The 16,374-nt window shown below is 46.1% G+C and overlaps 1 protein-coding gene across 11 annotated transcripts in view; it reads right to left on the bottom strand.

Annotated features, from left to right (window-relative positions):
* Positions 1–1,382: 1,382 nt before the first annotated feature.
* The window catches only part of MAPK9 (mitogen-activated protein kinase 9), a 56,248-nt gene continuing 41,256 nt past the window's right edge, over positions 1,383–16,374 (bottom strand). For 4 of the 11 annotated variants that reach the window (XM_002721308.5, XM_070076505.1, XM_070076501.1 and 1 more), the window contains 7 exons: positions 14,413–14,578; positions 12,967–13,038; positions 9,234–9,416; positions 8,052–8,176; positions 6,890–6,953; positions 5,678–5,749; positions 1,383–4,404 (listed from right to left, as the gene is read on the bottom strand). In XM_002721308.5, coding sequence (XP_002721354.1) covers positions 4,262–4,404; positions 5,678–5,749; positions 6,890–6,953; positions 8,052–8,176; positions 9,234–9,416; positions 12,967–13,038; positions 14,413–14,578 — 825 coding nt within the window. In that variant the 3' untranslated portion in view covers positions 1,383–4,261. Of the gene's footprint in view, positions 4,410–5,677; positions 5,750–6,889; positions 6,954–8,051; positions 8,177–9,233; positions 9,417–12,966; positions 13,039–13,190; positions 13,257–13,343; positions 13,416–14,412; positions 14,579–16,374 lie in introns of all 11 variants that reach the window. The other 7 variants (XR_011389921.1, XM_070076504.1, XM_002721307.5 and 4 more) reach the window with 7 other exon arrangements.

The following is a 16,374-nucleotide window of genomic DNA, read 5'->3' as shown; positions in this document are numbered from 1 at the left end:
CCCGGAACTCCTCTCTGGGGCTGCAGCCTCCTCACTGCTGCGTGGTGGGATCAGGCATGATTCTCAATCTCCCTTCTCGCTCTGGGACACCAAGGCAAGGAAACGAAGACAGCAAGTGCTGCGGCTCTTGGCACCAAAGCTTGGTCTCCAGGCCTTGGGGACACAGGGTAGGACTCGTCCCCAGAGACTGTGACAGACACATCCACTTACACGGTCAATGTGTATCAGATGTTGGCTGCAGGACACATGGCTAACCACTCTGTCACATTATTACTGATTTTGTTGCCAACTTCCCTGATTAAAAACAAACAAAAAAATCAAGTAATTGCCTTATAGTCAAAGGTAACCTCATACTTACATTCCCATGAGTAGACACAAAATCTTCTGGACAATAAGCATACACATTTTGACATGTTAGTGCACCTCACCCCACCCAACTTATATGTACCTTTCAGTTGTCAAACAAACCACATTGTTGTGCTGTCCACAGTGAAACTGGGAGAGCCCACTATGATCTGGATCTATTGGATGCTGAATGTCCACCAATGGCCCAGGTGTGAAAGGCGTGAGGAGATGGGGCCTGGTGAGAGGGCCTCAGTTCATGGGGGCTGCCCCTGGAAGGCGGGTCTCGAAAGCAGGTTTGTTAGAAAAGCTCAGCCCGGGCCCAGCTCTCGCACTGCTTCCTGGCTCGCCACAGGAGCCTTCCTCTGTGCGTGCGTCACCGCTGCCAGTCACCATCCTCACCAGATGCCAAACCAGTGAGACCACCTGATCTTGGAACTCAGCCTCCAAAACCGTGATAAAGCCAACTGCCTCAGGTATTCCACTGTGGGACACACACAGCAGTTAAGAGAAAAAAAAAAAACCTCACATCAACACCAGGAACACTTCCCTTCTCTTAGACCTTTAAAAACAGGACTGACACTCCCCTCTCTGGAGTGATACTGAGCCTTCGGTGGGCCCTTCCGTTGCTGTGGTTTCAAGTATCGAACTCCCAAAATGCCTTAAAAGCCGTGGCACAGTGCACAGAGTCCATGCACCACTGGGAAAAGGGAGCCTGGGGCAGTCCTCTGGCTGCCCCTTACAGGAAAACAACTACACCGAAGCCCTGAGTATTCAATCTTGTACCTGCATGTTTTAGGAGTCAAAACTTACTGCCTCTGCTTTTGAAAAACTGGAGATTCAGGAATCTGCAGAATATGTTCACTGAGAGAACTAACAGAGAAATGTTTTTGTGTCTCAATTTGCAAACATTTTCTGATACCAGATGGAATCATGGCACTCCAAAATCTACCCGTGTTCATGTGAAATCCTGTAATCGGAGGTGGTGATACAGAAGTACACAATCGTCATGAAAAACAAAAAATTGGACGTGCTACACATTTCTCTTTTAAAATGTAGTCTGCATTATTTTCACCAATCAAAACACACACAATATATTTTATTATAAAACATTAGGCAATGTTACTTTTGAGATATGCAGTCTGAAAGGTCACACTTGTATTTACTATCATATGAAATACCAGAGGAGTTACATTGGAAATCAATCAGACGGACTCAGACATCATTAACCTGACTTACACAGCATGAAATCCGGATTAAACCGGTATTCCACTCTGTGTTTCACACTTGGGCTCTGGGTGTCAGCAGGGCCCTGGGGAGGGTGCTCGCCTCTCGGCACTGAGGCTCCCTGTTCCAGGCCCCCAACGAGAGATGAGCCTTGTTTCTATCTCCAGGCCCAGAGCCCGGTCAACGTGGTGTGGCCAGTGTTTCCAGACTGTTCTATTCTGGTAGAACTCTTTCTGCTCTCCTGAACCTGCGCTTGAAATTAAGACCCAGGCATCGGGGAGGCAGTCATTTCCTTCCGGAGTGAAAATGAAGCCAATAAAAGAAACAAACCTAGTCCAAATTCCAGGATAATAATAAATTACCTGGTTTATAAAAATACATGTCCAAAATAGTTACTTCCAGGGTTGTGTACAATATAAATTACAAAAATAAAATAGAAAAGATGAGAAAGTTGAGCACATTTTCAGTTCTTTATCCCACGACAGCATTTATCCCCAGCACTCTGACTGCACCAGGACCCTGGCAGATGTCGGCTCACAAGGGGGGACCCTGATACTGGGTGAGGTATGTCCGTGGAGCTCGGTGCCTGTCCTGGTGCACTCTCTCTGGTGGAGACCCTGTCCACGCTGACATGGGCTCCATTCAGGGCGGCAGGCTCACTCAGTGCACACAGCAGTGCGCGGCAGAGGCCACCCTGCGGGCACGGCACTCTACTCGTTGGTGTCTCCCCGTTAGCAGGACCCAGAGGAGGCCTCACCATCAGCCTGTGGCAGGTGACGTGTTTGTAAAACTCTCCCTTTTCTTTGTTTCTGCCTTTAAACTAGACTTAGTAAAGTCTCTTTATTTGAATGTGTTAGAGAGAAGGCCATCGTAAGATGCTGACGTGTGTGTAGTGATGCCTTCCTCACCGAGACCATCAGGTCTACAAGGTGGAAATGCCCCCAAGCCACGGAACAGGTGTTTTGGCCTCAATCCAAGTTACTGTTTCCTCTTTGTTCTTGAAGGTGTCTAACAGACACTTCAGGAAACTACTTCTTATCTCAATGTCAATTTTGTTCCTCAAGGGTTCCAGTCTCCAGTGACAAGACCAACCAACCGATAAGATACAACTGGTGCAGACAGAATCATATATTTTACATCTAGCATGAACTTTCTTCCTCCTTCAGAACACATTCTATAGAATATTGACCAAATAGCTTCAAATAAGTGAATACGAGATAATGAATTGGTAACAACATAAGCTCAAGGGGAAACACATTAAGAGCACAGGCAGCCGAAGTGCGATCGCCCTAACTCCATTTCTGCAGTGACACTGTATACTCAGTATCTTAGTGCATCTTGAAAACCTGACATTTCATCACGTCTGAAAGCATCAATTTCAGGTGAGCAGTTTAAAATCAGAAGGTAGTCAACGTTAATCACTACTCTGGAGGGTTTCTCCTTCACATTCCTCTGCAGAGTGTCCCAGGACATTCACAGATTTCCCTCAGCAAGGGAGGGCGAGGCGGCCAGGCGGCCACAAAAGGCAACAGCAGCAGCAAGCGGGCCTCCCAACTCAGCCCCACCCCGCGACAGACCAAGGGGCACTCACCCGGCTTCTTTCAGCAGAGAAAAAGCCAAGCGAGAACGCGGGGTTTGCCGAGGGAACCGCTGCCTTTTGGAATCACCTGTTTCACCCCAGGGAAGGAAGTGAACCACGTAGGCCAGTCTCTGACGAAGTCAATTATTGCAACAACAGTCAGCGACCGTTTCAGAAAGTTTAACACGACCATTAGGCAGCAGATTCGGGAATCTGTTTGCTATCGTATTATTGAGACAGGTGTCATATGCTTAATAAAGCAGATGGGAGTTTCAGGTAGTATTTTAAATTAATAATAAGCCCAGAAGACCCAGAGAAAAAGGCGTAAGGAAGATAGGACTTCAAAGGTGAGTGTGTTTTAAGCAGCACAAAATAAAACAGAACTTGATCATGCAGTAAAGCTGACTGTACAATCACCCGAGACCAGACCATTCAGAGAAGACAGCATCCAGGGATGTGGTCCTGGTGCTAGCAGTGAGACTTCTCAGCCAAAACATGGCAAATTTAAGAAAAGCTATATGTTTTATTTATTAAATAGATTCCATTATAATCTTTCTGAAATACAAAAGATAGAATAAATCATACCGTAAAAGAAGGTAAGATATGATAATATGATGGTGGCCAATTAATATACACAAACCTATTTTTTTCTGGACAGATATCCAATTACTTAGGAGGATTAGGAGATAATTCTAGAAGTAGCACTACCTGGAAGATTACTTGGCAATTAAATACTGATTTCCAAAGTGCTAGATGGGCAAGTCACGCAGGCATTTGTCGTCACATGCACATGAGACCCAGCAGTTATGGATGAGTGTCACCACCACCACCTACAACTCAAACAAAAGTTAACCTCGTCTAATTGCTCACCTGAAATGATCTTGAACAAAATTTTTAAAACTGGGGCTTGCACTTTTTTTTTCTTCAGCCATGATCTGCTTCGCTTTTATAATCTAAGCAGGCAATCCTAGGAGAACTGAGTAGGGGCAAGACATTGTGTTTCTTACATGCAGAACATGGAGTTTTTCTATTTGGTTCCATCAACTCCCAAGCATTTCAGGCCCAGGAAGCAAGAGTCCCTTCACTGATGACAAGTCTACCATTTCTGACTCATCATCGACAACCTTCCAGAGGTCCTGTTGAGGCATCAAGACTGCTGTCTGTGTCTGAGGCCAGTGTCTGCTCCGTGGACATGGATGAGATGTCATTGATAGATGACGACTGGGAAGGAGTGGCGTTGCTACTTACTGCTGCATCTGTGCTAAGAAAACCAAGCAGAATAAAATCTGAGGCACGACATTGCTGCCAGTCCAGGGAAGCAGGCTCAGGCCCTTCCCTGGCGCTGCCCTTCTGCAGCTCCCCATCCTAACTACTAGCACAAACAGGAAGTCAGTCAACTGGGCATCACGAACTCTGGAGCCTGTCTTTAGGACCAGTATCCCAAATATTCCCGTCTTTTCCCCTTTTCTTCCCGATGGTTAAATATACATAGGTTATCAAAAAGTTCATTGAAAATACGTATCATGAAAAATCTATGTATGGTTCTAAAGAACATTTTCTAAAAGATTTATGTATTTATTTGAATGTCAGAGTTAAAGAGAGAAAGGAAGAGAGACAGATAGATAGAGGCTTCTATCTGCTGGTATCCCCTCCCAGAGGCAACAATGGCCAAGGCTGGGCCAGGCAGACGCCAGAAGCCAGGAGCTTCTTCCAGGTCTCCCACATGGATGTAGGAGCCCAAGCACTTTGGGCCATCTTCTGCTGCTTTTCCCAGGCCAGTCCCTGGATTTAAAAATTTTTTTGCAACAAAATAAACTTATCTTTTGATTGTATTTTCCATGAACTTTCTGAATCACCCTTGCATGTAGTCACGTATAATTACATTAACTATCTTAAAAAACAACAACAACAACAAAAACAAAAAAACCTGGTGATTTCAAATTGACATTAAAAGGAAATTGCTATATCTACCCTAAAACTCAGTATCACAAAGACTTAAACCTGGATGGGATTCAAGTATCATCAGACATTTCAGTTGGAACATTATTTATGTTCTAAGGAAAAAAGCATCAATATTCAAAGAAAACTTCTCATATAAAAACACCTTCAGGTGCTGGTATTGTAGCATAGTGGGTAAAGCTGCTGCCTGTGATGCCAGAATCCCATCTGGGCACCAGTTCGAGTCCTGGCTGCTCCATTTTGGATCCAGTGCCCCGTGAATGGCCTGGGAAAACAGCAGACGATGGCCCAGGTCCTGCACTTAACTGGATGGGACTGGAACAAAGACTTTAAATTCGGTTTCCTCATCTGGGAATGGGGTTGGCAGCAGCTCTTGCAGCAGTTCAGTGCCTTGCACATCAGCAAATTGTCAGCCACCAGCAGCACAGGCCAAAGGGCAGGCTCTTTCCACAGAGTCCCCAAACCCCAGGCTGGCCAAGCCAGCACTTAACACACTACTGCCATCTGGAGAAGCTGCAGAGGCAAAGGAGACAGCGCGCCGGCCTGCGAGCGGTCAGAGCAATCACTAACCTGAAGGCTGATCTTTCACAACACCATTCTTGCTTCTTTCTTCCCAGTCCATTACTTCTTTGTAAATTAGCTCTTCAAACAGAGATGCAGGTGAAATGCCTCAGTGTCTCTGCTGGCTGAGCTCTGCTTCAAATCACCGCCCCCCCCCCCCCCCCCCCCCCCGGCTCTGGGCTCCGTGGTGAGCGCTTTAAACTGCGACACTCAGGCAATTCAGTGACAGAATCTGCCTAGGCCAAAACATCCACTCGCAACTCCTCCACACAACCATTAAGGTAGCTAGAAACACAGGGCCATTCTGAGTTCAACAGGGGGTGGGGAAGGAGTCAGGGGAGAAAGGGAGAGAAGAGTGGCTTTCACCGACGTTTTAAAGGACTGGATGTTCTACCCAGTGGCATGCACAGACTTCTTTCCACTGTCACAGTGGTTCTGCGAGTGACACTGGCCCGTGTGGGCTATGGCCCCTGTAGCTTGGCCAGAAATCAATCTGTACACCTCAGTCTTTTCTTGGCTTCAGCTTTAGTTTTCAACTTTCACTCGTAAGAACTAACTGCCTACCAAGTAAGTTATTAGGGGTTTCTAAAATGGCAGTAATGTGAACTGACATTGGCACACTGTAGCATTTCCTGAGGCCTGTGAGTATGGCTATGGGAACGGCAGGCCGAGGGTGCCTGCACAGGGAACCGGCTCCCCGTGTCACACCAGCAGGGTTGACCCCCACTGGCCCCGGCTCTGGGCTCTCAGTAACCAGGGACCCTGCTTTTGAATGAGAACTTGTCAGTCAGCCTCCACACTGCTGTCTAGGTTGTGGTGGTGGTGGGGTGCCTGGTTAATCTCAGGTGATAATAATATCTACTTGCATATTTTTGATCTGCAACTAGATTTTGTACTGTTATGTGCAACTGTATGGCTTAAACACACCAGCAGAGTTCCCATGTCTGCTTATGTGAACCGGGGCTGCCTTACAACCTGACACATCATCAGTGAGACCATCAATGGGGTTCAGTTTACAAAGCAACATCTGGGAATTTAAAGTCAGGTGAAGAAGCCCTCATCCTTCATCCTTGAAACAAGCAGTACAAGGCCACACATGTTCCTCTCTCCCTCGGTTAGAAAGAGGTGAGTGGGCTGGGGTCTCTGGTCCTTCCCAAAGGGCTGCTAGCAAAGGGAAAGCCCCCTCCCCCGACCCCGGGGGCACGGCAAGTCAGGATTTACCTTTCCACTCCTCAATTGCATGTTCTCTTTCTTCCAATTGGGCATCGTAAATCTGAGGTGGTGGCTAAAAACCAGATTACATGTAAAGTCAACTTCAAAAAAAGGTGAGACATTTGGCAGAGTGATATGAATTTCTTTTCATTAACAAATGGTTCATTAAAGATTTTATATCAATTTCAATATATATTTGAATATATTTCAATATATATATATCAGTATATAATTTTACATCAGTTTCAGAATCAAAATGGTTAAGGAAGAATTAACCAGAAATTGAGCTATTAATAATAATCCTCTTAATAATCGCAGGACCTCAGGATATTCTAATGACATCTTCTCAGACACAGTTATAAAATGATAATCACAGGCTGCTCCCTGGAGCTCCCCAGACAAGGCCTTGTGTTGGGAGCTATGGAAGGGGTGGTACTTTCTTGGAATACATTTTGTTTCCTCATGGTAGAACTCCCAATCCCAATACCTAACTCACAGATGCGCTATTGCAAACACCTGCTTCTAAGTCAGATGCTTTTCACACCAACAATGTTGAAGTTGGTGCTGGAATCCACAAGCCAACACTGCAGACCTGCCAGCACGGACTGAGAACGCTGCTAGGGCATCGTTCACCGGCAGCTCGAGGTCATTCAGCCCAGCGTGGCCATGGGAGGCACGGATGCCCTTGGGCTGGGTCAGTGTGCTCTCCAGCAAACTACTCAGCCTCTCTGAGGAGGAGCCTGAGGAAGAGGACTTAATCTGAGGCCAGGCACCGAAGGGACACAGAACAAGGGACAGATTTGGCCAACACCCGACGACGCCTGCAACGGTGCTCCCATAGAATATGTTGCCTGGTGACACCGTGGTTTTGTTAGTGCCCACGCAACAGCGCACTGCCCAACGACAGGCTTCTTAGGACACACGCTCGGTGTCAAGTGCCGCGTGTTGGCATTTGTGTAAGTGAAGACAGTTGTCTCCACGTAAGCTTGTTCATGCTCTAAGCTGCAGCCCCAGCAGCAACTGCCCCAAACTGCTCCTGACCAGGTCTCAAACAACGCTTGGCCCTTGTGCAGTCAGGAGCCTTAAACCCAGCACCTGTTTGCTCCTGCGTGGCCATTCTGGGCCAACCAGGGGGAAGCCCTGCATCTGCCTTCTCAGCATCAGCACTCACCGCCTCTGCCTCGGCAGGATCGTACCAGACAGTGATGTACGGGTGGCGCAGAGCCTCGTCCACAGAGATCCGCTTGTCGGGGTCGATCACCAACATTTTTGATAACAGATCCCTGGCTTGACTCGCTAGGGTGAAAACAAAGACTGGTGAACTCAGGAAAACACCCAGTGAAGAAGTAAATGTGTACTACACACACATAACAAAGATAAATGAATGCTGAAGAGATGTGACAGGTTAGAGATCAACAGAGCCCAAAGCCTTAAGGAAAACTCAAACAGCCACTTTCACAAAAAACAACAAAAAACCCAGGCTTTCCAACGTGTTCTTATTCCTCTGACCCAGGAAGGGGAGGAGAAATCTGTGTCCCAAGATGGAGTAGGAGGCTCCGAGGCACCTTGGGCCAGTGTCTGCAGGGGGCCCGCGGCTGAGAGCACATGGCAGGGAGCGGGGCGCGGGGTAAGAGCTCAGGCGGCACTGCCAGGGGTGTGGGCATGAGTATTTTTTTCCCGTCACATTAAAATGAAATTAGAACGGTCTTTTAAAACCACACATGAGTCTGATACTCTCACAAAATAAAACACTGTAGAGATGCCTCTGTTTGGCCTAGCTGTATACAATATTAGCAATACTCACTTATTTTTTTTCCCCTAAATTTAGAGATTAGTAGTTAGGGAAAAACCAACAAGTTCAATAACTAAAACACAGGCTCAGCTAGATTCTGGCAACTGAATGAAGTTCACAACTTGTACAGACAAAGCAAGGCTGCAGCTCGATGCGGATGAAAACAAATCGACCGTTTTCCTTAACAATCACATTTCAGTGAAGGACACTGAAGGGCAGGAAAGGTCTTTTTACTGAACAACGAGCATGGATTCTGACTCTGCAATCTTCACTCCAGCTTTCTTTATATCCAACGACATTCTGAATTTCAGTTGCTGGGACTGTGGCCTAAGAACCTCTCAGGTTGATCTGAACACGGAGGACAACACTTCCGCATCTATAGCCCTCTCCCCACAGTGCTTTCATGTACCAGGTGTCTGGCCTGCACCTGACTGTATTCTGTGGTTTCAACTATTTCTCCTCCCAACATTCACAGGCTTTAGAATGGACACATTTAAAAAAAAAAAAAGCAAGCTTTTCCTGGATTTCAAAAATAAGTATGAGAGAAAGAGGATATCTTACTTTTTATTTTGTCTCGTTCTGATTCTGATGGGAATATCCAATCTGGAAAGAGCTCTTCAAATTTGATTCCAGGGTACTTCGGTCTGTTTTCCACATAGTTCCTCACAGTTGGCTGAAGTTTCTTCATGAACTCTGCGGACGGTGTTCCTAGCTGCTCAATGACTTTGTTCCACTGATCAATATCTAAGAGGTCTCTTGAGGAAAATGCAACTGAAATGCCTTACATTCACAGTACACTAAGTAGCACCATCTGAGGGAGTACTTAAATTACATTTATACTCAATGACAAGAAATTAATGAGGCTACCCCACTGGGTCAGCAGAAGCACTGGAAATGGTGTTCAAATAAGGTTTCTGTTTCTAGCTTAGATTATTTTAAAAACTCTTACACTCTGCATCTTATCATCATAGTTTATTAAATCAGCACAAGGAAGGCTATCTACCTTTCCATTCTTGTCCAAAATTAACTTACAACTAAGAGCACCCAAGGCGGCAATGATTAAACACGGAATCAGATAGCCATCACTTGACACTGAAATCAGTTTCCTAAAGTTCCCTTAGATAAAGAGATCCCGGCTCATTAAAGTGGAGAACTTGAGAGACCTGTGGAGAGAACTTCTCTGCTGTCCTCAGCTTACAGCTAGGGACTCAAAGCCCTGCCATGGGCCTGGCCCCAGGTAGCAGGGGGAGGGGCAGGGCAGGACCCAGCCATGTCTGTACCTGGCTGAGAAAGAGCCAGGGCAACCAGAGAGCTTGGCCCTGACACAGCCCAACACCATGGGCATCTGCTTCCTTTCAAAGCACGTGACCTGGTTTCAGACTCAGCTGTGCACTAAACACTCCCAAGTCCATCTTCCCAGGGGTCAGCTTCCTGATTTGGACGGCGCGGGTGACAGCAGCCATGCCCCTTTCCCAGGGTGCCTGTGAAGCTTAGGACGGCTGGAATGGTAACCATGGAAAGTGATACTGAAACCGCAAACTGAACCAGAGGAAGCCAGCCCGAGCAAAGCACGGACAGAGTGGCTTACAAAGTGACAGGGCCTGTCTCAGACAACGAGCCCACAGCGCTGTGGAGCAGCCCAGGCGGGGCTCCGGCACACCAACTCCACGCTCCTGAGCATCACACTTGTAACGGGTCCCAGGCATCCGCATGCCTGCGGGATCTCCTCCTGCATGCCTGTTTCACACACATTACCACGTGAGAGGCATGCCTACCTTTTACTGTCCTATTTGACCAGAATGTGACAGCTACTTCACAGCTTTCCTTCTCTCCTCTTTCCCAGAAGCACCTCGGGCGCCCAGCTGCCCCTCCCCACACCTACGCAGCATCTACCACTGGGGAGCTATCTGGGCCTCTGCCCTGCCCCCCATCTTCAGCCTACTTGAAGACACACTGTTATTGGTTCTCATCTGCTACCTATCACTCCATTCTTTATTCCTACACTCTCTCAAGAGTTGTCTTTTCCTGTGTCTCTAATTCCCAGCCTCTCACTCTGTTTTAACACATTCTTCCCAGGCTTTCCCCTACTCCAGGAAACCTGTGCCCATCAGGGTTGCCAGTGGCCAGCACCCCATCCAATGGTCAATTCTTAGGCCTTAGCTTGTTCATCCTTGGCCCTTCTTTCTCCTCTCTGCAGGCACTCACTGCCAGCCTTGAGGCTTCAGTGCTACTGTCGGATTGATGGTCCCCTCCTCTCTTTATTTCAGACTATCTCCTGAACTCCTCACTGGGTTTTTCTACTAACAGACATCTCCTAACTTGGCTCTGAAGTGCTGACCATCTCCCCACCTGCAGGCCAACCAGCATGGTGTGGCCTCCACCATTCCCACGGGTCTCCTGCGTCCAGCCTTCCTCTCCGGAATGAGCCTTTCAAAACCTACGTCAGATCAGGAACCTGGCCGAATAAACACCTGCTGGATAAAGAGTCATTTTTACAGAACCCGAGGGCCCTGGAGCAGAACCTGACCAGCCTGGGGGACTTCTGGGCATGTGCAGACACTGTTGTTTAACGCCCAAGATCCTAAGGGGCATATGGCAAGTCTCCCATCTTACAAAAGGAAAACCAAGGTTCTGAGCAGGATTGCTCAAGGATGTGCACAGCTGCCATGGGGAAGAGCCCAAATTGGGGCTGAAGGTGGCTTGGCTAACACTTTCTCTTTCTCATAGGCCACAGTGGGCGAGGAGGGCACAGGAGTTTTCTGCTCTGGTTGCAAATCTGAAGTGGATCTCTGAGAATCTCAGTCTGGTTTCCAGAACCTTTCTTAATCCCTCAAAATCTCAATGCAATATTTGAAAAAGCTGGCGAAATTTCCCTTAGAAAATAGTGTGGATCTCTATGTAAGGTGTGAGAACAACATTAGGTAACACTATAGATAAAAGCATGAATTACTGACATTATATTAAATATAAAGTAGAAATTTCAAATTACTAGAGTATACCAAAATGTACCCACATTTTTCATTTTTGTACTTATTGAAGAAAATATTTCTTAATTACTAAAAGAAAGGCATGAGTAAGAATTGAGACAAACTATGTTCAGTTTTTAATTATTAGACTACCATAAGTTCTCCCTTTTTAGTTGAATTTACTCAATTTTATTGCAAAATACTTATAGTTTGAAACAAATGAATTTGAGGTAAAGGTATGGAAAAGTGCTTGAAATTTGTAAGAACAAGATAAAATGCTATATTTATCTTCACATATTATATAATCTGTGATTACGATGTGGAAAATAAAAATAAATAAATAAATAAAATGATAGGAATATAGGATTTTTTTCATTTTAGGTTTGTGTTGTGAATAATTCATAAGAAAACTATCCTTGTAAAATTATAAAAAACGAAAATTACTTTCATAAAATACACACAAATCACTAACTACAGAGCCTGATTTCCTTTCAGAGCAGCCAGCATCGGCTGGCAGGGGCCACTATTACCTTTCAGAGCAAAACACAAAATCAACACCAACAGAAAGATGAAGTGGTCAGAACACAAGTGGGAAGACGCATGCTGGGGTAGAGAATGCTGGAGATGGGAGGATCACGGGATAAGAAGGAAGGGCTCTCACGGCTACTGTGTGGTCAGCCTCCTGTCTGCTCATCAGGAACCTGACTGCTGACCACAGGACGGGTCATCTTTGCATTTAATATTTACTTAACTTCCCTAGTGTGTCGCAACTAAAATTTCTATTAACAGAGTAACAAACAAGTAAACTTAAGATATTGTTTCTCCCCAAATTCCTATTTTAAACTTTTTCACTCTGGTCTTCGGTAGTAAACTTCAGTTCTTACACTGGGGGAGAACCTTATTAATACATACTGACAACTAACTAAATAGTCTTTAATTAAAATCATGCAAACATTTTAGCCCATTAAATTTAGACAGCACCTTTTCTAGTTAATAGAATGAACTAAATAAAACATCATTTTCATTTAAATGTCTGAATGCATTTATCAAACAGTGAATAACTTATTCTGCATAAATTTCCAGTTTTTTTTTTAAATAAAATTAAGAGCTTAACGCGACTCTAAATCTAAACAAAATCATCATAGGTAGTCAAGTAAAAAAGACCACTTGCTTTGTGACACTAATTTAACAGACACAATAAAGACCCCTTTAGAACACAGTGTGGAGGACGCTGTTTTCCTTTGGAGCATTCGTGCAAGCAGGTGAGATCATGCTGCCTGTGGCATTTATGGAAAGCATGGCCGGGGTCAAGGTCCCGGGAAGGATACGGTCAGTGCCTTGGAAAATCACACAACCTTTCACCAGCTCTCCCATGATGCAACCCACTGACCAGATATCAACTGAAAATAAAATGAAATGATAAAATTATGACGTGCCATGAACAAAACAAAGGTGAGGAAGAGGAGTTCTAACAGTGCACTAAACACACAGATACAGGAGATAAACTGCTAGCTAAGGGTGAACTTTTCACACAATATGAATGATTGCTGACCTCTATTTTAGCCTTCAGTTTGCAGCAATCTGGGATTTTACTGCCAAAGATTCCAATACTTTACGGCTTAAAAAAACAAAAACAGAAACAGAAAAGCAGAAACAAGAAGTGTGTGTGCACACCACGCTTTCAGGCCCCTCCCGTGAAGGATACAGTCTCTTCCTGGGAACAGGACTTTATGGAGGACCATTTCTGCCATGATGCACCCGACAGACCAGATGTCCACTACCAAACACCAGGTGGTTACTGACCAGCCAGAGCCCCCGCACCGCTTTCCTTCAAACCCCTCCCAGACAAAACAAATCCGCTCCATTGCACCAGGTTGTCAGGGGGAGCTTCTGTAAAATATGGGTACCACACCTCCGGAGACAGCCTTCCCCAGGGTGCCATGTCAGAAAGACAGCAGCGTCCAGTGGGCACAGCCACAGAGGCGGGCTGGCGTGGCTGGGCTCAGTGAGGCTGTGCCGGGGGGCCCCCACTTCTCCTGTGGGTCCTGGGACAGCACAGGCAGAGCCAGGAGGGGCCCCTGCTGGGGGAGGCGGGGGTGGGCACGTGAACTGGGAATCTGATTTTCTCCCCCTTCCACAGGAGGCACACAGAGCTGTGCCCCTCAAGAGCAGAAGCACAGGCTACAGAGCATCGACATATACCTGGAGCAAAACTCACTTCTGCTGTTTTCCTTCGTACAAGTAAATGTGATTTAGTTCTTTTCAACCAACTTGTTGAAAAAGAACTCTTGTTTTCAAAGAGCTCTGATACTGCTAGAACAAGCTGAGTTTTCAGGTTAAAAAACACCAATTTTACATAAAAGACAGCACGTTGCATTATTCTGTTTAAAACAAGTTCAAAAATAAATGAGGCCAGTCAGTGGTGCTGGAACTCAGGACAATGGCCACCCTTGTGCGAGAGGCCTGGGGGGTGTGGGAGGCCCTGGCACTGTTCTTCCTGGGGTGTGTTGACCCCAGCTGCATGCCCAGCATCTGTGCACTACTAGATTTTTGTAAAAAGCTCAAAAATAATTTCAAAAGTGAATTTTTAAAAGTGAATGCTTTTAACCATTGTAGATACAAAATTAATGATTTTTTAATCTATGGACTATGATAACCTACACATAACACTGTCTCCACATTACACTTCATACAGTGCGAAGGAAAAAGAAAAACTAGTACTAACCTAGCGCTATTTTTAAACAACAGCCTCTTCTGCTCCCTTGTGTACTCACCGTTCTCTTTGTAGCCCATACCCAGGATGACTTCAGGTGCCCGATAATACCGCGTTACCACATAGGGGGTCATCATGAAATTGGTGCACGCTGTCCGGGCCAGGCCAAAATCAAGGATCTTAAGGGTGCAGTCTGATTTCACTACAATGTTGCTAGGCTTCAAGTCCTAGGAGAGAAATGGTTTAAATTAATAAAATGAATACCACATGGCTGAGGGCTGGTGCAGTCAGTACCTACTAAAGTGAGTGAGTGTAGAGTAAAGGTCAGAATTGAACTCTGTTTTGGGAATCATTTTGGAAAATCCTACTCTTAAACTAATCCAAACCAGGCTGAGGAGATCTGGAGCCCCCCTTGCATGGAAACTTCGGGACCTTCCTTTATGTAAAACCTCCAGAACGGCATAGCCCTCCCCTGCCCAGGCTGCCCAGCCCCGGCTCCCCCCTTGCAGCCACCACCCACTCCACCCTCCTACCTGCTCTGCCTTCACTTCCTCCAACACTCTCTCCCCAAATCCTCACACTCACTCCTCAGACCAGGGCAGCATGGACCAGTAAAAATACAATGTAGACCCTATGTTTGCATTAGATTTTCTAGTAGTCATGTAAAAAAGTCTAAGCAAAAGATGAAATTAATTTTAACCATCTATTTTTTTAACCCAATACATTCACAGTGTTATTTTAAAATATAAGCGACACAGAACAATCACTAATGTGATATTTTGCAATATTTTTCAGTGCTCTATCTTCGGCCTGCACTTTATAATTATGGCCACATTTTGTGTGCTCCAATGCCTCACGTGGCCACCATTCCAGACAGCACAGGCCCAGAGTTTTCTGGCCTCCCTATGGCTCTTCTCCCCTTGGAATTCCAGGATCACCAATCTCAACTCCTGCTCACTGCCCCCTACAGGAACTTGCTTCTCCCTACAGCACTACCTAGGCTATGGTCTCCAGAGTCCCACCTGGCACAAGTGAAACCACCTCCCTGGCCCTCCTGGGCAGGAGGCTCCATTCAACACATACATTCAGAAAACTTTTGTTTGGAATGAACACTTTCCCCACCCTCCACTGACTTCCAGTGCCTAACACACTTCATAAGGGCCTTTCTTCATGTGGATCCCCCATGTCGCAGACCCTTCCTCAGGCCACAGGAATCTGACTTTTTGCCTGCGGACTACAATCTGACCCTAAAACTGACTTTTAGACAATCCATATCTGTTCTTCCCAGAGTATAACATTAAATGGCTAAATCATTGCCATGAGAAAGAACCCTGGATACTTTTAAATGTGAAGTTTCAAGTTCCATAAAACTGTTCAGCAAATGAGCTTAAAACACCCTAGCTGCTGGGCCAGCGCTGCAGCTCACTAGGCTAATCCTCCGCTTTGCGGCGCTGGCACACCGGGTTCTAGTCCCGGTTGGGGCACCGGATTCTGTCCCGGTTGCCCCTCTTCCAGGCCAGCTCTCTGCTGTGGCCAGGGAGTGCAGTGGAGGATGGCCCAAGTCCTTGGGCCCTGCACCCCTTGGGAGACCAGGAGAAGCACCTGGCTTCTGCCATTGGATCAGCGCGGTGCGCCGGCCGCAGCGCGCCAGCCGCAGCGGCCATTGGAGAGTGAACCAACGGCAAAGGAAGACCTTTCTCTCTCTCTCTCTCACTGTCCACTCTGCCTGTCAAAAAAAAAAAAAACAAAAACAAAAACAAAAACAAAAACCACCCTAGCTGCTGGGCCACAGATGGGTTGCAAACCTGGTGCCTTGGAGATGGTGACAGCTGTGGTGTTGTGATCAGGATAAGCAGAAATCCACTTAAAAATTTACAACAGCTACAATTATGTTTCAACACTGTTCAATGTTCTGAATTCAGGAAAATTTAAATTACAAAAATAATATTTAAAAATACAACAAAGGCTGGCGTTGTGACGCAGTGGGTTAAGCTGCTGCCTGCAACACTGGAATCCCATCCCA

This window comes from Oryctolagus cuniculus, chromosome 6 (assembly GCF_964237555.1).
Source record: "Oryctolagus cuniculus chromosome 6, mOryCun1.1, whole genome shotgun sequence".
Classification (NCBI taxonomy): Eukaryota; Metazoa; Chordata; class Mammalia; order Lagomorpha; family Leporidae; genus Oryctolagus; species Oryctolagus cuniculus.
Note: the sequence above shows the minus strand (reverse complement) of the source record. Positions and strands in the feature narration are given on the sequence as shown.